The 25,884-nt window shown below is 33.4% G+C and overlaps 5 protein-coding genes and 3 non-coding genes across 10 annotated transcripts; 5 read left to right on the forward strand and 3 right to left on the reverse strand.

The window, feature by feature from the left end:
* The first annotated feature begins 3,062 nt into the window (after positions 1-3,062).
* On the forward strand, positions 3,063-3,134 carry Trnam-cau. The gene has a single exon. It is a non-coding gene; the product is annotated as a tRNA-Met (tRNA).
* A 1,879-nt stretch (positions 3,135-5,013) lies between these two features.
* Trnam-cau lies at positions 5,014-5,085 on the forward strand. The gene has a single exon. It is a non-coding gene; the product is annotated as a tRNA-Met (tRNA).
* Positions 5,086-5,833: 748 nt separating this feature from the next.
* Positions 5,834-5,905, reverse strand: Trnam-cau. The gene has a single exon. It is a non-coding gene; the product is annotated as a tRNA-Met (tRNA).
* Positions 5,906-8,430: 2,525 nt separating this feature from the next.
* On the forward strand, positions 8,431-14,575 carry LOC106651129 (polycomb group protein Psc-like). The gene is made up of 6 exons (XM_014369511.2): positions 8,431-9,700; positions 10,167-10,288; positions 10,359-10,511; positions 10,583-10,962; positions 11,044-12,970; positions 13,061-14,575. Exons 2-6 carry the CDS (start codon positions 10,168-10,170, stop codon positions 14,269-14,271), a joined length of 3,792 nt encoding a protein of 1,263 aa, XP_014224997.1. The 5' UTR covers positions 8,431-9,700; position 10,167; the 3' UTR covers positions 14,272-14,575.
* Positions 14,576-16,013: 1,438 nt separating this feature from the next.
* On the reverse strand, positions 16,014-17,643 carry LOC106651038 (COMM domain-containing protein 3). Its single transcript, XM_014369369.2, has 3 exons — positions 16,874-17,643; positions 16,496-16,767; positions 16,014-16,430 (listed from the first exon to the last, which is right to left on the reverse strand). Exons 1-3 carry the CDS (start codon positions 17,001-17,003, stop codon positions 16,260-16,262), a joined length of 573 nt encoding a protein of 190 aa, XP_014224855.1. The 5' UTR covers positions 17,004-17,643; the 3' UTR covers positions 16,014-16,259.
* Positions 17,643-20,741, forward strand: LOC106651037 (facilitated trehalose transporter Tret1-like). Of its 3 annotated transcripts, XM_014369367.2 has the most exons (6): positions 17,643-17,763; positions 18,040-18,132; positions 18,694-18,763; positions 18,833-18,953; positions 19,020-19,507; positions 19,758-20,741. In XM_014369367.2, the coding sequence occupies exons 2-6, from the start codon at positions 18,041-18,043 to the stop codon at positions 20,532-20,534; spliced, it is 1,548 nt and encodes a 515-aa protein (XP_014224853.1). In that variant the 5' UTR covers positions 17,643-17,763; position 18,040; the 3' UTR covers positions 20,535-20,741. The 3 variants fall into 3 exon arrangements, with proteins under 3 accessions (XP_014224853.1, XP_014224854.1, XP_023316952.1); XM_014369368.2 differs by lacking the exon at positions 17,643-17,763 and having other exon boundaries at positions 18,041-18,132; positions 18,684-18,763; positions 19,758-20,740; XM_023461184.1 differs by lacking the exon at positions 17,643-17,763 and having other exon boundaries at positions 18,051-18,132; positions 18,347-18,763; positions 19,758-20,740.
* Positions 20,742-21,843: 1,102 nt separating this feature from the next.
* LOC106651029 (polypeptide N-acetylgalactosaminyltransferase 1-like) lies at positions 21,844-24,324 on the forward strand. Its single transcript, XM_014369356.2, has 9 exons — positions 21,844-22,144; positions 22,214-22,402; positions 22,474-22,640; positions 22,705-22,879; positions 22,952-23,282; positions 23,350-23,535; positions 23,626-23,874; positions 23,943-24,089; positions 24,156-24,324. The coding sequence occupies exons 1-9, from the start codon at positions 21,975-21,977 to the stop codon at positions 24,303-24,305; spliced, it is 1,764 nt and encodes a 587-aa protein (XP_014224842.1). The 5' UTR covers positions 21,844-21,974; the 3' UTR covers positions 24,306-24,324.
* A 64-nt stretch (positions 24,325-24,388) lies between these two features.
* LOC106651030 (60S ribosome subunit biogenesis protein NIP7 homolog) lies at positions 24,389-25,382 on the reverse strand. Its single transcript, XM_014369357.2, has 4 exons — positions 25,249-25,382; positions 24,932-25,157; positions 24,696-24,836; positions 24,389-24,617 (listed from the first exon to the last, which is right to left on the reverse strand). Exons 1-4 carry the CDS (start codon positions 25,302-25,304, stop codon positions 24,498-24,500), a joined length of 543 nt encoding a protein of 180 aa, XP_014224843.1. The 5' UTR covers positions 25,305-25,382; the 3' UTR covers positions 24,389-24,497.
* Positions 25,383-25,884: the final 502 nt, after the last annotated feature.

Consider the following 25,884-nt stretch of genomic DNA (forward strand, 5'->3'; position numbering starts at 1 on the left):
CAAACGTTGAAGACGAGTCGATGTCTCGAACAATTTGTGCTTGGCGAAAAATGCCATGAGCGTCAGGGCGTCGTTTGGCTTCAGTTCGTATCCTCTATTCTCAAGACGTTCGACGACGCCCAGAGCGCCAGACCCTAGAAGCAATTTAAGACTATTTTTACTTTTAAAATACCGATCTTCATATCCTTTGTCAAAATGAGCCTCTGTGGGAAAAACGAAGTTCGATAGATCGGCACCACGATCTAAGAGTGCGTCAATCATACGTGGACAGAAACTCGTTACAGCCAATTGAAGTGGTGTCTGACCAGACTTGTCTTGGGCATCCACTTCCACCGGCAGATATTCATCGCGGCTAAGCTCGAATACCATCTGTAACAAGTCGTGGTCATCGTGGAAATCCTTGCAAATGATGTGTAAAGATGTAAGCCCCTCTGCATTGGCTACATTCGGATTGGCGCCGTTTCTCAGCAGCAATTCGACCACTTTTTTGTGTCTGCCACACAGAGCGAAGTGTAGCGGCGGATCAGCTGAACACGATTCAGACTTTTGAGAGGTGTAATTAGGATCCTGGCCGAGCTCCAGAAATTTTTCAACGGCGTCGTCGCAGCCATACTCACAGGCCAGAAGAAAATGTGTCTTGCCTTCATCATTGGTGTAGTTTACGTCAAACCTGTCGTATATTTTAAAAAGTTTAGGAATCAAAACGAACTTGTCTTCGTTCCATCGTCTATCCGCAAGATGCACTGCCGTAGTGCGACGAACTAGTGGCTTGCCATCTTCATCAACTATGAGCTCGTCCTTGTAGCCGGTGTTGATTAGAAAGTCGATGAGTACTTCTGGGTCAATCGTTTGACCCTCGTCGTAAATATCATATTTTATAAACTCTGTGAGAAGCCAATCGATAGCTTCAGGACGAAAAATATCACGGAGATTTGGGAGTTGGCCTTCTTCATAATCTCTGATTATAGGATAGAGTGCACAAAGAAATTTACGATTATTTTCTTCCATCTCACGTTTAACGTTTTTATACGTATTCTCTAATGTTTTCCAACAGATCTTAGTTGCCTTGGGCCGCTGTAACGCACAGTTTCAACACACAACACAATACACAATTTTTGACAAGAACCACTCGCTGCGATCTTTTTTCGTTGCTTATGCTGCGGCGTCGCAACGTGCATGTATACTGAATTTTATAGATTAGATATGGCTGCGCGCGAGCAACCCGCTTGAACATGCACAGCGAAAGAGAAGCAAAGATACATAACGGTTGCAGCTACAATATACGTTTAGTCGCGCATGTACAGGTATACCTCACTTGTTTTTTTCGTTTGTTAAGGAGACCTTGTTTAGTTGTTTATATCTATATCCATCCTACAACCTCTCGCGTTACTTTGAAATTTGCTATATATATGCATAACTACTGGCGCCGCGGTGTGGCAGAAGAAACATTTTTTGATTTGAGAAGTCGTAAACTCGTACATAAACAAAAAAACGTTTTCCCTCGTATCTTGGTTAATATGCATGGTATTAAAAAAATAACTACACCAATCGATTTCCCGTACAATTTTATGTTAAATGTACTATCGATTTCAAAATTTTCGGTGTAAAATTTTTTAATGTAATGCAAAACGAAGACAAAATCGGTGTACTGCACCCAGGCCATATGTACTTACGTCTCTTTATTATTGTTAACGACTTTACGCATTGACACATTGATTGATTAAAATGCATTTTGATGTAAAATTTTACGATAAATTGACTGGAGTCGTTATTTTTCTAATTTCTCGCATATTACATTGAGGTCTGAAAGAAAGAAAAACTATACGAGGAGAGGTCTACGAACATGTATTTGGTTTGTTTCCTAAAAAATATGCAAGATACCAAAAAAAAACTATGCCAATCGATTACCGTAAATTTTACTTAAAATGCACTATCAATTTAATAATTGTCTGTTTGAAATTGTTCAAGAAAATGCAAAACAAATCCGTTACGGATGTTTCACTGGCCGATGCACCCTTGTATACTACTTTTTATTATTGTGAGAAATTTCATTCTAATAGTGTAGTTATTTCTAGCTTTGACGTGTTACATATTTACCGAAATAATTATGTGTATTTTTCATCGAACATATCTTGACAATTAAGCAGAATTTTGAAAAAATAATGTCATAAATTTATTCTTTGTCTATGTTTACATTGTTATTCATGATTGTCTATTCAAAAAGTATCATTATTTACAAAATCGAGTTGAACTATAGCGTGTCGACTATGAAACAGGTCTCGTTGCACTGTGACATGATTTTTGTTTCTAAAATAGATATTGTAAATAATTTTACACTGATACTTTTCGGGTTGGCAACTATTATTGATGCAAAATTTGACGAAAAATTTAGTGACGCCATTATTTTTCGAAAACTTCAGAGAAAAATAGTAGAGAACTCGCCATGTAAGCTAATGTTTTAGAGAATCCAAGAAACGATATTTTCAGTCAATTCGGCGCAGTACTGAGGCACAAAAGCTATGACTGTCTTGCTTGCTCGCTCGTACGGACGACGGACATACGCTCGTTTTCGCGGCTTCGCTCCTCATATATATATCCAACGTGCCTAAAAAAAGTTGACTTCAATAACTAACTGAACTTGCGAATTTGTCGATTAAGAAGTCGTTACTCAAATTTAAACATTTAGGACCAAAAAAATCGAATACCTCGGCATTGAAACATGATCCCATAGAGTTAAAGAGCTCAATATGATTGTCTAGCGTAGCAACAGACTCTATGTATTTAAAATAATTATAAACTTTACAAAAGTTGAAGACTAATATTACAAAAAAAATATTTTAGATAATCAGAATAAGGTCAACGAGTCGAAATAATATTGATATGTATAAAAATGCATATTTGATACCTATCAACTTTTTCAGTCCGAAGTTATAAAACAAAAAGTGCTTGAAATTAAACAAAATAATAATCCTATCAAAAATCAAAAATATATATTCAACTTTCCCTCGTTTCCATCGCATCATTTTTTTTTAAATTGATTTGTGTGGAGTCATGGTCAGGAAAGCAGAGTGGCGCAGTGGAAGCGTGCTGGGCCCATAACCCAGAGGTCCGTGGATCGAAACCACGCTCTGCTATACGTATTTTTTACTCTTTGAAACATTTGTCAAATACGCCTTGATACCGTCTTGTGCGTGGAGCAAATAGTAATTCTGTGGTTGAAAGGGCTAACCAGATAACTCCATTTTTCGTGTTTTCGAGAAAAACACGTTTTAAGTTGCGCACAAGTGCCTAGCTAGACACGGACGACTAAAGATCTGTACCTATAGTATTTTTACCTACTATGAGGTATCTTTTGACCCGTATATCTATTAAATTGAAAGTGGGGTTGCATTGCAGAAAATATGGACTTATCTCGTTAGCCCTTTCCCCGCTTAGCAGATAAGTCCACTTCTGCGGGAATTGGTTTTCGAAATCGATGTTTTGCCTGCATTTCATGATAAAAACTACATCCTACAATTCTACTTTGTAAAATATCGCTCATGTATAACTTTATAAAAATTCCGGAAGCCCTATAGGTATGTGTCATTTCACGGCAACTTTCCCAGTGCCGCATAGCGCGACGCGGCATTATTTAGTCGAATCACTAAATTTGTAACTCGCTGTAAAAGTACCTAAATGCAACTAGAAGAAAAAAGTAACCCAACATTTCGATGAAAAATCGCCTCAGCTTTCCGAAGGTCAGTTCAGATTTCCCGAAAAAATTTCGCGGTTTTTGCATGCCCGGTCGGCGTAGGGCGCGCTAAAACCACGTTTTTTCTTATTTCTCTCGCGATATCTCACTAATATCAAAAATCGCCTCTCTGGACATTGTCTATATCGATGGAAAATTTCCTGATCTTTCTATCTAGACTATTAGGGAAAATCTTAAAAATGAAGTTTTTGAGATAATTGACTCTAAAATTTTTCTAGCGATTTTCCCGGGTAAAGCGGAAAATTTCGGGAAATCTGACCTTAGGAAAGCTGAGGCGATTTCCAATCAGGTGCATTTAGATACTTTTATATGGAGATATAAATGTAGCGATTCGACTAAATAATGACGCGCTGTGCGGCTGAGAGAGTTGACGTTAAATGTCACATATATAAAATAAAAAGAAGTACAACGGTATGACTGAAATTATTTATACATTTTTTGAAAATTTATTTTATTACTTTGAACCTTGAATAATTATATGATATACTTACCATTAGCTAGTGTTATTCACATCATCGAGACTTGAGAGCGCTGTATTATGAGTTCATCTGCATTTATGCCTACTACTGTTTGGCCGGGAATCGTTTGCAGCGAAATGGACTTATTTCGTTAGGCACGGTGTTATATTTAACGATAGGTGTTATTTTCAGCTTTTGTGACACTTGTACCTTAAAGTAGACATAACATATAGGTAATTTATGTTATAAACTCGATTTCGAAAAAAATGAAGCTATCTCGTTAGTCCTTTCCACCGCAGAATTGTTCCAAATTGTAAATAATGAAAATACACAAATATATATCTTATCGACAAGAACACGATACAATCGACGCCTTCTTGGCATTTAGTTATGCCAATTTATAAACTATGTTACCTCATCGTTTAGAAATGATTTGAGCAGTTAGTGCGCGACGCTTACTCAAAATTTCGATCATCTATATGACCTCCAAATATTTGAATGTTATAAAATAATTTTAAGTATTTTCAGTATGATAATGAACAACTTCACGACAAAAAGTGCTTAAAATTGATCAAAGAAGCCGTGAAAATTTTTTCCAAGTTTTTGGTGTAATTTTTTAAATTTTAGAAACAATAATCGTAAAAAAAGTTTTCAAGTATCTTACATAAGTTAGTTCTATTCATCGTTTCACTGTTGCGAGTTTGTCACGAGTAAATCAGATGCTGACGAAAAATGTATGTTTCCTCGTTTCTATTTCATCATCTTTTTTTATTTTAATTGGCTCTAGGTGGAGTATCTAATAAGAGCAGAGTGGCGCAGTGGAAGCGTGCTGGGCCCATAACCCAGAGGTCCGTGGATCGAAACCACGCTCTGCTATACTTAATTTTTACTTTCCGAAAAGAAAATTAATAATAGCCTTTTCTACATCTTTTCGATTGACTCAATTATCTTCGAAAATGACTTATTCACAAATCCTTGATAAATTCGATGCCTTCTTGACAAAGTGTGTCGCGAACACATCGTAAACTTATCTTCTAGAACCAATTTGAGCAGTTTGTTCGCGACGCAGTAATAAACACAGGGCCAATTACGAGCGATCAACTTTTGACGAGAACGTCATTTTGAAAATTCAAAAATGTTCTGATAAATTTATGAAAAAACTCACACATATCCTTCGTCTAAATTGGAAACTTTTTTGTTCTTGGCATTTTTTTGTTAAACTTGATATTTTACGCGATAAAAAATCGTTATGGTTATGAACGTAAAGTGGATTTTTCATTTTTAAGTTTAATTGAACTGAAAGAAGCTTATGAGCAAGTTTCCATGTAACTCGGTGAATACTTGCAAGCCTAGGCATAGTCTAAAGTGTCCTAGTCCTTTTGCTACATTTGCACGTGCGAATCGCGCTTGATTGTCCGTGTATATTATCTACTATCACATGGATGTTGCGAATGAACTGTTCAAATTTTTTCTGAAACAAAGCCCAATAAACAAATTAATATCAGGAAGGAGTCGAATTTATCATGGATTTGTGAATAAGTCATTTTCGAAGATAATTGAGTCAATCGAAAAGATGTAGAAAAAGCTATTATTAATTTTCTTTTCGGAAAGTAAAAATTAAGTATAGCAGAGCGTGGTTTCGATCCACGGACCTCTGGGTTATGGGCCCAGCACGCTTCCACTGCGCCACTCTGCTCTTATTAGATACTCCACCTAGAGCCAATTAAAATAAAAGAAGATGATGCAATAGAAACGAGGATACGTACATTTTTCGTCAGCATCTGATTACTTGTGACAAATGCGCAGTAGTAGTAAAAATAATTACACAAAAAATTGTATGCAGCAATGATATTGATATTTTTTCAAAAGTTTACAAAGGTTTACGCCAAACAGCATCCCAACAAGCTTTTGAACGATTTTAAATAAATAAGTAATATATTCAAAAAACTCAATGTTAAATACTTTAAGAACTTTCAAGCTTGAAATTGTTCAACTTATCCGATGAACCTTTCTAATTGTTTCGTATAAGTGTCAAATAAATAATCAATCCTTTATCGATGTCATTTTCAGGAATAACGAAATTTTAAGTTTTTTTTTTAATTCATATTCTCTAAGCTTCTATATGTATACTTGATTGCATAATTCTTTGATACTTGCACCTTCAACATCTGCCAGACTTTTTCTATGACCAGCAGCAGTGCAATTACAAACTAAATTTTACAACTGCAATTGATTGCAATAATAATAGAAAGAAAATTAAAATACACTGAGAAAAAAAATTCATTGATTCAATGAAACGTTTAATTGAATCAATGATTTTTTTTCTCAGTGTACGAGCGCTTTACTCCATAAAATTCTCTGGTCTCGAATCATTTGTATCTATCTATTAACACTAAAATTGCATCGCTTATTACGATCAAAACCTCGTTTAACTAGCTCTTTCTCAGTGCGCTTCGCACACCAGATGATAATTTTTTAATATCGAATCTTTTTGTAATGCTATGTACTATTCATTTGACCTTCGGACACATTATTTCATTCTTTTAACAATAAATATAATTATAGTGATTCAGTTTTCTTTCTTTCACAGTTCTGCTTGCAGCAAACATCGTAAGCCGGGCAACACGTACAGAGGCCACTAAAATACCACGCACGATGTAGACAACAGAATGAGTACAGTACAGTTTTATAAGCTTTTAGTTGAAATAAATGTGAAATAATAGACAAGAAACAAGATCTTAAAAACTTCCAATTCTTGCCATTTTCAACTAAAGGTTAATCTCAACTGCACTCACATAGAGATGCATTCATGCATCGCACAATGGTATTAAGTACGTATGTGATGTATGCGAAAAAAATGCACTCAAAATGGTAATCTTTAGGTCCGCATTTATACGATTCAAATCGTGAATCATCAAAATCTAGCTTTTTAATAAAATTTTTTTTTGTATCATATTAAAGCTCAATGGAAGCTTGCAGTCGAGAATCGGATTTGAAAATATTTTTCGATATTCTCCTCAACTCGACTGGTCGGAAAATTAATATAAAAACAATCCGCGCGTTCACAGAATATAAGCTATCTATTTTATAATTTTGGTTTTTTGAAAGCTTACGAATTAATGGTGCATTATACATATGTGTGCTTAATCTTATCTCAATAGCAAGTCAAATCGAGCATTTGACATGGTTTGGCGATAAAATCAACGGAGCAGTATATTTTTATCGATCAAGCGCGGATAAAGTATAGGAGAAACAAAGGAGCGAAAATCTGCGAGAGAATCTAGCCGTTGTTTTCCGCGTCGAATAGGCGGAAATGCGCCAAGGGTCGCACCGCTGGGGTGAAAAGTAAGGAGCGCGCGTTGATAAACGTGCAAACGGCATACAAGCCTCGTTTCGTTGGCTCGGATCAGAGCCTCGAAAGCCGCAGCGAAGAAATCGTCATCGAGATTATTACACAAACGCGCGGAAAAAAGAGCTCGATGTGTATCGTATATAGGTGGAGATATGTCTTTGGTTGGGAGCGGGCGTCCATAGGTAAGCTGTATCTAAGCAGCGGCCAATGAGCTGGCTCTGCTCATTAGGAGAGGCCACGCCCAAGCCCACCAAAGAGACGAGTGGACTCGTTTTCTCGCGCTTCGGCACTGCACCGCGCCGCGCACATTGCTCATAAATATATGCTGTAGAGTAAAGCGCAGTAGCAGCGGCAGCAACGCATTATTACGTACGAAAAGCGGAGCCAGGCCGAATCGCAGTTGCGACCAAGTCGGGCCTCGCTCGGCCGCTCCGAGGAGCTATATACATGCACGTGCTGCACGAGCTGCGTCATTAATGCACGTAAAGGTGGCAGCGATCCTCGCAAAGCTCGCGTCGCTGAAAAGTCAGGATACGGCTCGGTCGCGCGCCCGAGCAGCTGTACGCCGCGCGGAGTTCGTTTCGCTTCGAGGCAGCGCCATTTTGTCTCGTACGAGCGCGAATGAGACGGAGCGACTCCGATATATATACATGTATATTCGCGTAAAAGTGTACATACATGGTACACAAGCCTATATATATTAAAGTACACATACGCCAAGTGTGCATATGCCAGCGCACACCTCCATACACGCACACACATCTGCGTGCATACATATATACATATGTGTATGCACAACATATTAGAAGGCAGTAGGCTCGCTGCTCTGCTCATTAGTCAGTTATGCAGTAGGTCGTGTGCATCGGCTACGCTGCTGCCAACTGTGAGCTGCATGTTTTCCATTTCGCTACGCGTCAATTAATTATCCGCGGCATATAAATATAGAAAATGTAAGAGTCTCGAACGGTCGAGTCTCATCGTTGACGAGTGCGTCCGCGGCATCGATTGTTTTTCCTCCTCAACTTTGCACTATCATTGTGTACGCACGCACTTGTATTCTCCGCCTGCATGTTGGCTGGTCAGTAGTAGTGCAGAGGCTGTGCTGCAGCATAGTAGCGCGCATATATACATACGGTGACGTTCATATATTTTTATATGCGTGTATGTAGAATACCTAGAATCAGCCAGACAGAAACATCAAACATAAAAGAAAGTGGGATACTGCGGGGAACGGGCCAGCGCGCAGTCTCAGTATCCCCTCGCGGCTCGGCTCTTCGCGACTCTCTTAACCAACCGAACACGGAGCTGCTGAGCCAGCGCTTACCTATGTCGTGCACTCTCCGTATCTATATGTTGGTGCACCACTCAACGCAGACTGAAGTCTGAAAATTGAACAACAGCTCTCTCGGCGACTCTGCTGGCCTCAGTCTTCGCGGACTGTGAGAGATGCCCGCGCGTTGCTCGCTGCTGCTGCTGCTGCTGCTGCTACTGCACCAGTAGCCTATGTCTGCGTTTTGCGCGCCTGTGTGCGTGCCTACGTCCGTCTGTGTGTTGTTGGCCTATTTAAACCGCGATGAATTCCAACAACTAGTGACCAGTGACCACTACTGCTCCGACTTGAATTATCAGCTTACACTCGATTGACTTTAACGAGCTCACCCGCGATCTGAAGCACACATTTTTGTCGAATGTAACATACACCTACGACGTCGTCGTCTCGCCTCGACCTCGTCGTCTTCGAATCGCGCATTGGTGATCGCGGAGCTTCGACGTTGCATAGCAGTGCTCCTGAGCTCGATCACGACTCGTGAACTGCGCTTGAAATTCAAGATCCCGAAATACGGCCGAGAGTTGCAGCGGCTAACGGGTTTTGTGCGCTTCTAGTGCAGTAGTAGTGTAAGCAAGTTGAAGTTTTAGCGACAGGCTGCGGGACACACGCATCACACAAACAGAGCAACAGCGAATAGCTGACATGGCTTCGTCATCTCGGCTGCTATTACTCGGCCCGATTATGACAGTCTATTTCTTCTTCTAGACTCCTATCACACAATATTTTTGCACTTACTGCAAATCGAATGAAATTTCAATAACCGTGCATCGCGGCTCATATCGAAAAAAAAAACACTTGAAATCATCCATGTAAGTACCTTGGGCATTACGTCTTTGCCTAAACGCATTTTCTAATAAACAGATAAATATTCATGCTTATGCGCGAAAGCTTACTACTTTCATATTAAACATTTTCGACTTTTTTTTTTATTATTGTATATACTTTCGCGTACGTTTAATTTTGAGGCTATATTTGCTTAGAAATAAGCTCGTAAACGACGTCATGTACTCATCTGCATATTAAAACGAAACGATTCTCAAACGATCCTTCAATAACAAGTTGTTACTTCAAATTTTTCTATAACTCTGCTTTAAAAAGGCAAGAAGTAGCCTACAGTGCTAAAACTTGAAATATATGCTCATTTTTCCTGTTAATGTTTATAAAAGAAATAAAATTACTCAAATTTTAATTATGATTTATTTCTTGCATAAAACCATTTATGTTATCTTAATGTCTTTCATATTACTTATCCAAGCATTTTATTTTACTTTATAGAATGTCTGGCCAAAGTGGAGGAAAAAGGCAGCGTCTGGCTGAGCTTAATAGTTTATTGACTTGTAAACTTTGTGGTGGCTACTATATTGATGCTACCACTATTTCAGAATGCTTACATTCATGTATGTTTTAAAATGACCTATTTATCGTGCAATAAATAATTATTTACTAATGTACATATTCACTTTTTAGTCTGCAAAAGCTGTATTGTAAAACATTTGGAGACAAGTAAACAATGTCCTGTATGCAGCATAGTAATACACAAAAGTAAACCTTTGTTGAATATTAAGCCAGATTTAATTCTTCAAGATATTGTTTATAAATTGGTGCCTGGATGTTACCAAAGTAAGATACTTTAATAATCATTTACATTGTCATTTTGAGTGTTTTCTTAAAATTGAGTTGATTTCTTTCAGATGAAATGCAAAAACGTAAAGAGTTTTATGCCAAAAATCCAGAGGCTAAAATTCATCTTATTTCACCAGAAGCTAGAGGAGAACCAGAAGATAGTTATATTTATTCTCCAGAAGAATCACTCAGCCTTTCTCTTGAGTACTATAGCCCTGAAACAACAAAGGAAACAGAAAATATTGATAATCAAGATGCAGCTATAAAACACTTACCTAGAAGGTATTTAAGGTGTCCAGCTGCAGTAACGGTTTTTCATTTGCAAAAATTGATAAGAGCCAAATATGGTTTAAATGAAACTCATCGAATAGACATAATTTATAAAGAAGAAACCCTTTGTGCTTCATATACATTAATGGATATAATGTATATTCATCATTGGAAAAGAGTAAGTTTATTTAAAATTTTAAGTAAATAAAAATTAATTAAAAGTAAAAAACATATTATAATACTATGAATTTTATTACAGAAAGTTCCATTGCATCTAAGTTATAGAATATTTGAGTCTGAAAGAAAAAAAAGAAAAATGTCAGAACTGAATGATGAGTTTAAACAAGTTTTATCATGTAACAAAATGGAAGTTGATGCAAAAGAAGATGATCAATTTTCTAAACGTGAATGGAAAGAAGTTCAGCTGAAAATTTCTGAAACTGGTGTTATGAGTGTTACAGATATATCAAATTTAGAAACCAAGAAGAGTACAAATGAAAATGTGATTAATCAACAAATCGATGAAAATTGTGTAGTTCCAAGTGTTAATAATTTAAACAATATAAATGAAGACAAGAATTCTAAGAATATTTCAAATGAAAAAAATAAAAACAGTCAACAAGAAAACGAAAGTGAAAAAAATCAACAAGAGCCAATTAAAATTCAAGTTGAATCAAAAAGTGATGAAAAGGATATAAAATCTACAAAGCAACAAAATGTTGCAAAAGAACCTGTAAAAAATGGCAGTGAATTAAATATGAGTAAAGAATCTGTAGTCACGAATAAATCAGAACTATCCCGGATCAAAATTGATTCTTCTTCTGAAAAATTGTCAAAAACATCCGATGAAAAGCTAAGAAATCTTCAAATGGAAACAGATGACTGCTCTGAAAATAAAGATAAATCTAGTAGTAATAAATTAGAAAATAACTCGAAAGCACAATCACACACAAATGAAACCAAACCAAACACACAAAGTGCAGGTGCTAAAATTAATGCACTTAGTGCTAAACTTCAGGTTCAACCAAAAATTGGTTCAACAACCAATTCTGATGTTAAAAAATCATTGCTGGATAAGCAAAAATCTGACAACTCAATAACAATTCTTGATGACCCTAAGATCCCAAACGTTTCTGTAAAATCGGAATCGTCAAAATTAGCGGAAAACATACCAGAATCAAAATTAAAAAATTCAACTGCAGTGTCTTTAAATTCAACTTTAGAAAATGATAGTCCAACAAGAAGATCAATAAAATCAGAACTGGTTAACAATCGTATAGAAAACTCTGAACATAAAAATTTATCTCATAAATCTTTAACAACAGATCAGCAGTTACGCTCTTTACCTGGCATGCCTCACATTGGAAAAGATATAATTTGCTCTACAACGTCATCTGGCTCGTCAGGATCAGTTGGTAGATTTAGCATCCAAACTCCATCCATGAGTATATACTCCATTACACCTTCAAAGAATAATTCTTTTGCAAGTTCATCACAGAGTTTCAGTAGTATTGGGTCCAAACCAGCTTCCTCGAGTGCAAAAGGAAATCATGAGATTCCAAATATGTATTCCACACCTCCCTGTCCAGATGCTATACCTATTTCTCAAATGAAGTCAAACAGAAAAAATAACATTGCTTCGAGTGGTTCCAAGATTAATGATATTTGTGCTAAGATTGGAGAGAGCACAAAAGAAAAGAACAAGCTTGAAGCCTCAGGAACTCAAAGAGTAAAGCCAGATATACCCGATTTATTGAAAATTTCTAAATCAACTCCTGAAACTATAGTACCTACTAAACATATACCTAATATTCCTAATATTTCAATGTTTAATGCGGGTACTAATAATCAAGTTATGGCTCTTATTGAAAATAAAGACAAAAGGCAATCCTCATCATTGTCACCTGCGCAAGCAGCGTTTTTCGCTCAAGCTGCTCAAAGTGTTCGGAATTCACCTCAAAAGAAGCAATCTCAGGCCGTTGGTTACAAAACACTCAGAGATCCACCAAAATCTTGGAATCCTACGTTATCTAAAAACAATTATGTTGCGGTGAAAAATCAAGCAAAGGAACTCATGAATCAAGCACAAATCAATTATGGATTGACTGATGGTATGGATACTTCTAAGCAAGGATCATCAAAACCAGCAAAAATATTTAAAATCAGAAACACTCCACGATTTTTAGGTATTTAAAAATTATAAGTTTATATTTTCAAAAACGAATGATATATTAAATATTATAAAGTTTATTAAACTCACGTACTTCTTATTACAGGAAATCCAGCATCAGGTGTAAAACCTATGTATGGAGTATCAAATGATCAACCATCACCAAAAGATAAAGATCAGGCATTAAATCAGAAATTTTCACAACATCAAATACCTAAAGGAAGTGTAAGCATGATGAAAATTGACCAACAAACGATGCCTCCACTTCTGCCGAATTCAAATTCGCCGATCGGTCCACCTTCGCCATATACGCCTAAATCTACTCGAAATTATCCTACCAGTCCTTTTTCTATAAGGCCAAATCTTTCTACGAGTAGTAGTGCAAGTGCACCATTATCCAAGGGTAACTCTCCAATCAACATGCTGTCGACAAATCCATTCATTCCGTCACTTACTCCAAATACAAACCCAGGACTTATGTATTCTCATTTTCCAACGACATATAAAAGTCCAATTAACCGATTTACCAATCCCTTAATTAGACCCAATCTGAATATACCACCCCAAAGTGCCTTCCACACCAATCTTCCACCCTCTATCAGTAAAATGTACGAACGTTCAAATTTTTTGAACCAGTCCGCGACTTCACGAGTAGCTGGTGCACTTGCATATAATCAAGCCAGGCTAGCCGCTGCTATGGCCTCTTCTGCCTCGGTGCACGCTTCCAGCTCTCCATCTATAAGTGTGGCTCCCACTACATCCAAATCGTCAAAACCAACTTCTAATTCACCAAATACCAATCAATCGGTACCAGACAGTGTCGGCTTATTGGGTGGTGCTTTGCAGATTCCTAAAAACCTTCCGCAACGTGATGTCAATGCTTACGATCTTAGTCGTCTCGACAATACTTCTTCTAAGCAACAGATGTCAAGTAACAAATCAAAGCTAGAACAACAATTACAGAAATCTGAAGAACCAAAGCATGAAAATACCTCTGAAACCAATAATCAGCAGGCTGAAAAAAAGACTGACGGTAAAACCCAAGTTAAACTTAATGGAGGTATCGACGTGTCTACTTCCAATGATGAAACGTCCAAAAGTAGTGCACATGAATCTGAAAAATCAAATGACGAGGTAAAAACGTCTGTGAGTGGTGTAAAATCGCAATCTTCTACCAGTACTGAAATGGAAGCAAAAGATTCTACAAATACGGCTACAGAAATAAAACAAAAAAGTGGTAATGTTGCAGATGTTGAATCGGAAAAGGCCAACACCAAAATTATCAATGACCCACAGAAAACTAAGACAGAATCGTAAATCGATCAACAAGACAAAACACATGTAAATAATTGTATTGTAAATATGCAACAAAGGTAATTTATTGTTTCTGTTTTATGGCAAGTGTCTAGCATTATATGATTGTTTATTATGTGAGTGCAACAATTTAAAAATTATTTTAAGCTTATAGTTATTGTTTCTGTCAATTTCTACTTTTATTCAAAACCACAAAGTCCCAACGTTGCCAGATTTAATCATTCATCCTGCCATTAATTTTATCAACTATTTTCAGTCACACTCTTTTATTTTTAAAATTTGAGAAAAAAAGATGTTACTCAATATTGAATGATATTTTTCATTGTGCAGTGCACAAATTTTAAACGTTAAATAAAAATTTTAAATAAAAAGTGTTGACATAATATGCCTTCGTTATATGTAACATGCATGTAATCATTACTGAATATTTATGCAGAAGATCGTATATTTATAACATTTTTGACTAGTATTGAGGATTATCGTTATAATTTACAAACATTGTGGCCTCTTAAAATTTATTTGAATTATACTGAAGTAATATAAGCAAGCATCTGGTCTTACTTCAGAGTCTAAATAATTTAACAACGTTCATAAGCATTGTTTATATATACAATATATATTATTTGTATCTCATAAAATATTAATTTGATACATTTTTTAAATGCACTAGCTACTTGAATGGAATGAAAATGAGTCATACCTAACTGATCATGAACTAATATCTACAAAATATATATACATCGACGTTCTTCGTAAATATAGCGTTGATATCGCTGAATAAATTATTTTTATCTATTTGCTTTCACTAAAAATTTATGATTTTCAGCCATCAAATACATAAAAAAAATCGTAAAATTGTTATCAGTATATTATTTTGTAAATGACATTTCATGATCTTTAATTTACTGTGTATTTGAAACAAAATACTATGTTAATTAAAAAAATTAAGAATAGTACTTTTAGTGAAGCAGCTTAGTGTTACATACGTTTTTAATGAAAAGTTTAAGCCTCATATTAAGAACAAAGAAATATTTACTTGTTTCTGCCAATGCATTTTTAACCGAAATTTTAATTATTGAAATCATAATCCTTTTGTAATGTCTGCTTCACCTTATGCATTGATTTTGCCTCATTTTAGATAGCTTAGGACATATTAAACAAGACCCCTGATTTTATTAAAATTAAGAATACAATTTTTTTAAATCTCCAAAATAATTGAACATAGATGAAAAGAGAGCAAAAATTTCATGAAAAAAATCTTTAAAGTGTAATTTAGTAAAATTCCTGAGGCCTTATTATACCTTAAATTGAGTAAATTGACATGGAACAATAAATTTATTCAATAGTAACACTGTGCATATATCTTTGCACCACTTAGAAAATAATAATCTTACACTGTGATCGTTATGCCGTTTAGATAAAAACGAACCATGCTGTATTTTCTCCATGAATTATCACAGAGTACCTTGCCTCAAATTTGAGGAAAATATATTGCTCATAAAAAAAAGTTGAAAAAACTATATATCATCATATCTTTTTTATAAAATGATATTTGAGTAATGCATCAGTACTCAAAAAAAAAAAATTTAAATAAATTTAAATTTTGATGTATAGTCTCAAAACTCAAGAAAATTCATTTTATGTTTAGTTGAATATCAACTCTACATTTTATTGTAAATATTGTAACATGTTTAAAGAATTTATATAAATATAAATAACTTATATGTAAATCAATATCTAAGAATTATATGATATATAATATATAAATATACACATATTTATTATTTTAGGACATAATCATAACATCTTACTTTATTGTGAAAAAGTTTTTTAATTTATAAATTGATATTAATATTTGTCAGAAAAGAATGTATTTTTAATTAGTTGAATAATAAATCATAAAGGATTGAATTGTCCTTGTCCATACAAAGATATAAAAGAGTGTATACTTTATTAAGACTTTCTTTAGAATTATTTTTTATTTTAATTTCTCAAGAGCTTGCCAATTTTTCAGTATGTCTGGCAGCATCTTTTAATTTGTAAATTAGTTCTTGAAGTTGCTGAATAGTACATTTAAACTTGACATTTTCTAAACTCCCATGTTTGATTGTACTAAGTGACACAATGTATACATGTGTTTCCGCTGGAGCACCAAAGTTAGACTGGAAAATTTTTTTGGAATTATGATTTTTACATCAAATATTTGTATGTTATTAGTAGCACTTACTTTTATACAATAATCTAATCTCCAGTCAACATCAACAATGTGTGGTAAAGAGTTTCCGAAAGACTCTAAACATTGCTGGATTGTAGATTTATGATTTTCATAAATTTCACAAAATTTAGTTATATATTTTGGATTGAGAGTAGAACAGCGGAGTAGGCTATTTAACTGAACCGAACTTGAATCATATTTCGCAGCTTCAACTAGTAACCTTAGAACATCTTTGTATGCTGATTTGATTATGTCTGGTTTTGAGCCATATATATTACTGAGATCTAAAAAAACATTAGTAATAAGTTCAAAATAATTATATTATACCTTTGAATTATGAAAAAGATTATTACAGTAAAATTAAACTATAAAAATGATTAATTTATTCACCTTTAGAGTTTGTTATTCCACATATGTGAGAAACAGAAATATTTATTAATTGATCGAAAGTCTCTTCACTTAAATCGTTTAATTTTTGTCCGTCTAGCAGACATTTCACTCTACTGTCAGTCAGTTCCATATCTACTTTTGTTATGACTTGAGGTTAACATTCATGTTCTGAAGAGCTTTATACTTGAATTTCGTTTTGATACTTTGCAGAATAAAAACTAATATAAAAACTAAATAAGTAAAAAAAAGCACAGGTTGCCTGTGTAGTTCTGTGCTAAATATATCTACACAGTATTTTGTACTACGTATAATGTGTTTTGAATAACAGAACTTTCGAATAGCGCATGACCAACACACGATGCACGTCAGTGTGTTTACAATCCTTACATAGCTTATTATTAAACATAAAATACCGATTATGATTACATGTTTTGGTGCGGAGCTAGTATCGGCTTACAAGGCGCGTGGTAACGAGCTTAGTTGTCAAACAATCGCGTTACATATCGCGCGAAAATCCGGAAGTAGCAAGCAGTATTCCTTTTAATTTGCACATTGCGCTGCACGCTATCGAATGCGATGTGTGTAGCATTAGCTCGGCACACGGCAGCCGACAGCCGACAGCCGACAGTCGGCTCATGTATACGCATATAGTCATGATTACAGGACTGATGAAATAAATAGAATACAACGTTGGTGCTCTTTTTTTGCCTCGTAGCTTTTATCTATTTAAGATACAGACGAACTTAAATAATTAAGCTTGCGATAAATTATGAACAGCAGCAGCGAGCTGTATTGTTGTACTTGAGATACAATAGATTGATCAAATCACTGCGCCTCGAGCGATTGATTGATCTATATCAGAAATTCTGGAAAATAATTACAGCTTCAAGGTAATGAAGTTTTATTATATTCGATTAGGCTTATAATGATCTTGATGAAAAAAATCTATACTCATGCTGTAAATGTACGATAGAAAAAAAAAGATTTCAAAAATTCTGTCGAATCATTTGTACAACACACCCGCGCCTAAGTAGCAAGACAATTACATACATTTCGGACTACTAATTGTACAAGAAATTTTTTGATTTTTTTTAATTTTTATAAATAAAATATTTTACTATATTCAAACAGAATTGTTAACCCAAATTTGATTATAACTTTTTCAGAATGGATGGAAGTAATCCTCAGTCACCTGAAAGAATGCCATTAAATCTTTCTTCAGATTCTTCAAAAGACGATGACTATGAAGTCTCAAAAAAGTAAGAAATTTAATGTTTAATTTTGATTAATAAACACTTTTGTCAATCCTAACTTGGCTAATTTTACTTAATTGTTCTGTTTTTTACATTGTGTTTTCTGCTTAAGTTATCATTTCAATAATTACAATTTTTTTTCTTAGCAATGATTAAGATGAATTTTAAAAATATTCATAAACACTAAATATTAGATTAGTTTATTTAATTCTTATTGCAGTAACTTATTGATGATAATTGGGTAAACACAAGAACTATTTTACCTTTCACTTTGCTGACAGATTTAAAACTCAATGATATATTAATGAAGGTCATTGCGTTCATAATGAATGCATATTCTAAAACCATCTATGTACAGCAGTATTACATTTGATTCAGTATGATGTAGACAATATATTGAACTATCTCACTTGAAGTTAGATGTTCTTGAAAACAAATTTTTTCTACATCAATTTTCAGTCAACTTCTGTTTCAATTATTATGATTATTATGCTCTTGACAAAAATGTGAAAATTGTTCAAATATTCCTTAAATTATGTTATTTTATGTGCGTAAAGTATTTTTCAGTGAAGTGGTATTGGAAGGATTTGATTCAGTCAAAACACACAAATTAGTTTATAAAGATGTTTTACCTCAGGTAAGATGTTTTGAATAATTCAAAATTTATTTAAAAAAGAAACTATATTTTTTTATATGCTTTCTTCAGATTATCATCAGTTGTTTAGCTCACTGTATAGTTATCCAAGCTGGAATTAATATGGCATATAGTACGATTTTAGAAGATGGTTTAAAAGATACTTTGACCACGGACCAAATATCATGGATAGGTAAGAAATAATAAAAAATAACTTTATTTTTAACTCAAATTACATAATTAATTTATTTTTTAACAGCAAGTTTAGTAACTTTATCATTACCTTGTGGTTCATTGTTTGTTGGGCCGCTAATGGATTATTTTGGAAGAAAGAAAATTTGTATAATTTCATGCATTCCTAGTATTATATCATGGATTTTTTTAATAGTAGCAAAGTCTGAAGTATTGATTTATATTGCAAGAATTATTGCTGGAATTTCGGGTGGACTTTCCACAGTTAGCCTTGTTTATATATCAGAAATAACGCATCCTCAAATAAGACCTATGCTGCTTTGTTTCAATTCAATTTTTGTTTCACTTGGTATTCTTTTAACATATTCATTGGGAGTATGGCTAGCATGGAATCAAATGGCAATTGTTTTTCTAATTATGAATATTTGCATATTTTTTTCACTACTATTTATTCCTGAAAGTCCATACTGGATTATGTGTTTTGGAAAAGGTGAATCAAGTCAAATAAACCATCAAGTTGAAACTATACTAAAAAAATTAAATAAAACGGAGCAAGTAAGTAACATTTTTAAATATTCAATTAAGTGAAAATATGTGTACTAAATTCGATTTTATTTTTTTTATCATTGATAAGTATTCTTCCAATATTGTTTAATCTAAGTAATCATGATTTTAATAGAGTTTTTATTAAATATTTTTATTGCAAACAAGTACACATATTGGGTCACTCTAACACTATAAAAATAATCATTATTAAAGACCCTCATGGCGCTACATTTAAAATATTTTTGAACCAATTTTGCAGATATATGATCAAGAACTTGTACGAATTAAAGAAGTTTCACAAAATAGTAGCAATCAAAATAATTCACTAGTCAAAAAAATGGCATGGTTTTATCAACAACTGAAAACACCTACAGTTTATAAACCAACTATAATATTACTCGTTTTGTTTTTATTGCAACAACTAGCAGGAACTTACGTGATTATTTTCTATGCCCTTTCAGTATTTGAAAATCTAGGAGGATCGTTTGGAAAGAGCTTTGATAAATATGATGCTATGGTTATTCTTGGCATTTTACGCTTTTTAATGAGTGTACTAACGTCGTTTTCTAGTAAAAATTATGGTAGAAGATTTCTATGTATTACAAGTGGTCTTGGTATGGCATTTTCAATGTTTTTCTCTGCAATGTATTTTTATCTTACATCTGCTGTTGATGAGAATGGTCAAACTAAGGAAGTAATGGCTGATCAAAAATGGATTTTGCTTGTTCTAGTCTTGTTTTATGTGTGCACTAGTTGTATAGGTTTTGTTATCATTCCATGGACTTTGATTGGTGAACTATTACCAATTTCTGTAAGGGGAATCATGGGAGGGTTTTTAGTTTCTGCAGCTTACGTTATGATGTTTGGAGTAACAAAAACATATCCATATCTTGTAAAAGCATTGGGAGCCCAAGGTTTATTTTATTTCTTTAGTGTTACTTCACTTATTGGTGCTACTTTTGTCTACGTATTTTTACCTGAAACACTTGGGAAATCATTTGCAGAAATCGAAAAATATTTTGATAAAAAAGATTAACGATGAAATCAAAATGAATATTCTTTATGAGGGTGATAAGATTTATAAAATTTTCACGGATAAATGCAAGATTTTATGCATAATCGTTAATTTAAATAGGCCGCACGATCGCGGTGTCTGCTCTTATCACGAGAGCTATGAAATGACTCGTAAAATTTATAAGTATGTAAATTTTGTAAGTATTTTGAACAATGTGATTTTATAAAACAATTTTTAACTAGTTTTAATAATAGCAAATAAATCAATGATAGAATTTGAATAAATCATGCATCCAGTTTATTGAATTTTCCTAATATTGAATTTGAAATGATTATACTCTCATAAAAAATTGAAAAGACTAAATAGAACGAATTTTGTAGGCACGAATCGATTATATTTCAATCAAATGTTCTTTTATGATTCATAATATTTAATATTTTGATGACATTCGATTAATTTTATTCTTATAATGTACAATTGCTTAAAAAACTGAAGTGACTGGCTTTTTACGGGTAATTACATTTTACTGTTAGTTTAATTTGATGAAGATATAAGAACGTGTCACTTTTATTCAAAAAGTTTCCGAAAACGTTGCAATAAATTAAAATTGTTTAATTTGTCTTTTAAATATGTTATTGAATACGTTTTGCGTTGCTTTTACACAATACGATAAAATACAGTTGACCATAAAAACTTCACGAAAAAATCGTTAGTTAAGTTTTTTTAACCATAGTTGCTTGCATCTGTATAATATTTTTTGAAAATTTGATGATAAAAGCAAATTTTATATATGATGTTCCTAATATTACATTATTAAAATAATCATTTCGAATAGAATTATAGTATTTTTATAAAGTAAAAGTAGAAAATTTTCTAAAACGTCAGGTCAGATTGATAATTTTTTTAACTCGATCTGCGGATAGACGTACCGATCAACATTCCTTTCACGAAGACCGGTAGAGTAAGTAAAATGTGACTTATCCGTACCCTGCCTTGCCATAATAAGCCTAATTCTTAGTACCAAGTTGTTAAATCACTATACTTTTACATCCTTTAAGTAACATGGAAGATTATCGAACTGAATTATTTTGACTCAAGTTTTCATTAAACAATTGTCAAACTTTATGTAGAAATGAATTTGCAAACGCTAAAAACTAAAATTTCTAATCGCCATTTATGGAAGTAAGTCCAGCACGGAAGATCGTGACGCTCGTATGCTCCGCATTGCAGACGCGTAGAATTAACAACCTGTTTGCCCACACGCAACTGCAACGTTGCGTTCGGTATATATCTATACACATAACATACGCCGTTGCATTTGCCCTGCAGTTTTCGCACTGTTTATACGATCTAACCTTACCCAGTGGCAAACAAAAAACCACTAGTTGAGCCAATAAGAGCTACAAAACACCGTCAAACATTCCAATTTCAAACAGGAATGACCATGAAAGTTTGGAAAAAATGAGAAATTTGCGCTGCAAAACCAGATGGGTAATTTATATACTATATTTGATCATCATATGCGCTATTATTAGACAAATATTGTTAGTAAGACAAAATAAAACCGACAATCATGAAGAAGAGACTTCAATTCCAAGCACAACCGATATTTACAAAGCGAAAAACGATAAGTAAGTCAAATTTGAACATTTTCAATCGTGGCAAAAAGTTTACAATGAAAATTATTTATTATTTTTTAGATATGAACAGTTGATTTTAAATTACATGAAAGGTATTATTCATGGACTGGGTGAATATGGTAAACCTGCATATTTAACTGGTAGAAGTAAAATGAAAGGAAAAGAATCTCTAAAGAAAAAAGCTATTAATATTGTACTCTCCAACAAAATTTCCTTGCAAAGGAAATTACCTGATGTGAGAGATCCATTGTATGTATTTCAATTTCATTAACGATAACAAATAGTTTTGATTTTTAATTTTAGTAATACTTTTTTTAAAGATGCAAAAATGTCACTTATGATACTTCACTACCAAGTACAAGTGTAATAATAATTTTTCACAATGAAGCATTTAGTGTCCTCTTACGTACAGTATATAGTGTTCTCAAAAGAACCCCATCTAAACTCCTAAAAGAAATTATTTTAGTTGATGATAAAAGCAATGAAGGTTTGTCTATGAATAACTCACTATTGAGTAAATATTTAAACTTCAATTCTATCAATATTTACAGAAGAACTTCTTGGCTTGTTGGACTATTATATTGAAACCAGACTACCCAAAAAAGTAAAACTAATTAGACTGAAAGAGCGACAAGGATTGGTGCGAGCTAGACTAAAAGGAGCAAAAAGTGCTACTGGAGAAGTATTAATGTTCCTGGATGCTCATTGTGAAGTTATACAACAGTGGTACTACTAACTATACTTTACTTTAGTAATATTTTTATTGAATACCAACCAAAGAATGTTGAATTGTTAAAGGTTGGAACCATTGCTACAACGTATTAAAGAAAAGCCAAATGCAGTTGTTACACCTATTATAGATAATATTTCTGAAGAAACCTTTGAATACTCACATAATGATGAGCCATCATTTTTCCAAGTTGGAGGGTTCACATGGTCTGGACATTTTACATGGATAAATATACAAGATGTTGATTTAAAATTAAAATCATCGCCCATATCACCAGTTAGATCTCCAACAATGGCTGGTGGACTATTTGCAATTAGTAGACGATATTTTTGGGAGATAGGAAGTTATGATGATAAAATGGAAGGATGGGGAGGAGAAAATCTTGAAATGTCATTTCGAGTAAGTAACAAAAATTAATTTTTACAACATTAAATAAAATAATTTATTCAATTATGTAAATTACAAGATTTGGCAGTGTGGTGGAATACTTGAAACCATACCCTGCTCTAGAGTAGGACATGTTTTTAGAAACTTTTTGCCATACAAGTTTCCATTTGATAAAGATACTCATGGTATAAATACAGCTAGATTAGCAAATGTATGGATGGATGATTATAAGAGATTATACTATTTACATCGAGAAGAATATAAAGTAAACATTTCTTTTACTTTCAATTTTTTTTTAGGATGATCAAATTAAATGAACATATAACTTTTAAAAATATTATATTATTTCTTATAGGATAAATTAAAATTAATTGGTGACACAAAAGATCGGGTAAAGTTAAGAGAACGTTTAAAATGTAAAAGTTTTAAATGGTACTTAGATAATATTTATCCAGAAAAATTTATACCGGATGAAAATGTACAAGCATTTGGAAAAGTTAAAGTTCAATCAAAGAACTTATGTTTAGATAATTTACAACGTGATGAAGAGAAACCATACAATTTAGGAGTATATGAATGTCATGCAGAACTTTTTCCAAGTCAGGTGAATAGAATCTTTTAAAATAAAAAATTATATTATGATTCAATTAATTACATTAAACTATGGTTTAGTATTTTTCTATGAGTAAAAACGGCGAGCTTCGAAGAGAAGACACATGTGCTACTGTTGTTGAACATGCAAAATTGAAAGATGTTTTTAAAGTTAATATGAAAGCTTGTGATGAAATTGACGACGACAAAGAATGGACTTTGACTGAGGTAAAATTAAAAAAAATTTTTAAAGTCTCAACAAGTCACTTTTTGTTAATTTGAATTATCATTTAGGATGGAAAAATCATACACTTGAGAACTGGTTTATGCCTCGATGCTTCTGGTCTGAATTCTAAAGATGATGTTTTAGCTTCAACTTGTTCTGATTCTTCAGCACAATTTTGGAGTTTTGAATTTTATGGTGATAGAATCAATCCAAGATGAAATCGAGTGATTGAATATTTATATGTAATGTTTGAATGGCGCTAAGTTATTTCTTAAAAAACTTTATACAAATGACACAATGGTTGAATTTTAGTCATGAATTTTTTATTAAAAAAATTGTTAAACTAATAAATATTTTTTATACTAAATTAATTTGTTATATCCTACAAACATGCCTGTACAACTTATTACCTAAAGTAAATCGTCTTCATTTCTGATATATTCTCCTACATCTGCTTGGTGAAAACAAATAACAGTCATTGGATCTGCATTTGAACATTCTGGAGTACTCTTGGCAGCAACTCCAAAACCCTATGAAACATTTTATATTAATAAATGGATAATTTCAGTAATATAAGTTATATCATTGAAAAAGGGTTTATTTCTCACCAGTGGTAAATCGCTCATGGATAACACAATAACTCCTTGATACTTTGTAACTTGATCCGTTATTCTACCCAAACCAGATTTATTAATATTGTGTCCATACAAGAACTGTTGCTCCGCTGATGATTTGACCCATATTTTATGCTACAGAAAATATATATAACTTTAAGTTGTAGAAAAATGAATGCAAATAATACATGAAACAATGATTGACATCAAAAAGTCAGACAAATAATTACCTTAGCAAATGGAACTAATATTGGCAGGGCTGTAATATGCATACGGAATTTGCCAGATTTAGTGAATTTTCCTATGCAGATACCAAAACTCATTAAATTGTCAGGAGCGACTGTACTGGCGAGATTAGCTATTTTTTCGGATGCGTAATACACGCGATCTTTTTTTTCTCGGAAACAATAATCTCCATCGGGACGTTTGAATAAATTTTGCACGTCATCACCAATGCTGTCAAATAAAAAATTGACAAAACAAATTAACAGATCTGCTTATTTGAGATAATATTGACTTTAGTACAACCTACTTGAAGAATACTTACTATTTTTCGATTTTTGCGAGGACTTTTTCCTCTTTATCTTTCGCTAAAACTCTCATTATGTAAATGTTAAAATTAAAAAGAGTGTAAATAGTTTGACTGAGCACATGGACACTGGCACAAAAGCAACAAGCAGTTTCACATGGCGCACATCGTCAGCGACACAGGACACTCCGGCAGATGCGGTCTGCTAATGCAGACGCACGCGCAGTTGAAACCAACTTGAGCGGCAGGTTTAAAATGTTTCATCTTTCAAAATTCGAACATGATTATTTTAAGAAGTATAAATTTTTGTTGCATACATTTTAAATGCTAATAACGAAAAAATTAACAATTCTCAAAGATAATAGTTGCCTCTACTATCAAATTCGAATTTTAAGGTTTATGAAAACCAAAAAAAAATTGTGGTATAATTACAATGTGCATTGTTTGGTACAATAAATAAAAATCGTTAAAAAAATATCTAGATAGTCTCCTTTCTCAGGCTTTAAATTTTTTTTCATCCTGATCATAGCCCATGCGTTTATATCCGCTTCATGGTAACGTTACCTATAAAGTGTCTTTCTCATCAGAAGAATCACTAGCGTATTCGTGTTTTTCACTCTAACTTTTAGTCAATTTCAATGCACTCGATTTTCG

The sequence above is a fragment of the Trichogramma pretiosum genome, unplaced genomic scaffold (assembly GCF_000599845.2).
Source record: "Trichogramma pretiosum strain Unisexual culture from Peru unplaced genomic scaffold, Tpre_2.0 scaffold36, whole genome shotgun sequence".
Taxonomy (NCBI): domain Eukaryota; kingdom Metazoa; phylum Arthropoda; class Insecta; order Hymenoptera; family Trichogrammatidae; genus Trichogramma; species Trichogramma pretiosum.

What these genes read in the sequence shown, in the direction of transcription:
- LOC106651029 (XM_014369356.2), top strand. Translation starts at nt 21,975, where the DNA reads ATGAGAAATTTGCGCTGCAAAACCAGATGGGTAATTTATATACTATAT. An exon ending in TACAAAGCGAAAAACGATAA is followed by an intron (nt 22,145 to 22,213) that starts GTAAGTCAAATT and finishes ATTATTTTTTAG; the next exon opens with ATATGAACAGTTGATTTTAA. An exon ending in CCTGATGTGAGAGATCCATT is followed by an intron (nt 22,403 to 22,473) that starts GTATGTATTTCA and finishes CTTTTTTTAAAG; the next exon opens with ATGCAAAAATGTCACTTATG.
- LOC106651037 (XM_014369367.2), top strand. Translation starts at nt 18,041, where the DNA reads ATGGATGGAAGTAATCCTCAGTCACCTGAAAGAATGCCATTAAATCTT. An exon ending in ATAAAGATGTTTTACCTCAG is followed by an intron (nt 18,764 to 18,832) that starts GTAAGATGTTTT and finishes TGCTTTCTTCAG; the next exon opens with ATTATCATCAGTTGTTTAGC. An exon ending in AATTAAATAAAACGGAGCAA is followed by an intron (nt 19,508 to 19,757) that starts GTAAGTAACATT and finishes CCAATTTTGCAG; the next exon opens with ATATATGATCAAGAACTTGT.
- LOC106651038 (XM_014369369.2), bottom strand. Translation starts at nt 17,003, where the DNA reads ATGGAACTGACTGACAGTAGAGTGAAATGTCTGCTAGACGGACAAAAA. An exon ending in TGGAATAACAAACTCTAAAG is followed by an intron (nt 16,768 to 16,873) that starts GTGAATAAATTA and finishes ATGTTTTTTTAG; the next exon opens with ATCTCAGTAATATATATGGC. An exon ending in GATTAGATTATTGTATAAAA is followed by an intron (nt 16,431 to 16,495) that starts GTAAGTGCTACT and finishes AAAATTTTCCAG; the next exon opens with TCTAACTTTGGTGCTCCAGC.
- LOC106651129 (XM_014369511.2), top strand. Translation starts at nt 10,168, where the DNA reads ATGTCTGGCCAAAGTGGAGGAAAAAGGCAGCGTCTGGCTGAGCTTAAT. An exon ending in TTCAGAATGCTTACATTCAT is followed by an intron (nt 10,289 to 10,358) that starts GTATGTTTTAAA and finishes TTCACTTTTTAG; the next exon opens with TCTGCAAAAGCTGTATTGTA. An exon ending in ATATTCATCATTGGAAAAGA is followed by an intron (nt 10,963 to 11,043) that starts GTAAGTTTATTT and finishes ATTTTATTACAG; the next exon opens with AAAGTTCCATTGCATCTAAG.
- LOC106651030 (XM_014369357.2), bottom strand. Translation starts at nt 25,304, where the DNA reads ATGAGAGTTTTAGCGAAAGATAAAGAGGAAAAAGTCCTCGCAAAAATC. An exon ending in CTCGCAAAAATCGAAAAATA is followed by an intron (nt 25,158 to 25,248) that starts GTAAGTATTCTT and finishes TTTATTTGACAG; the next exon opens with CATTGGTGATGACGTGCAAA. An exon ending in TATTAGTTCCATTTGCTAAG is followed by an intron (nt 24,837 to 24,931) that starts GTAATTATTTGT and finishes TATTTTCTGTAG; the next exon opens with CATAAAATATGGGTCAAATC.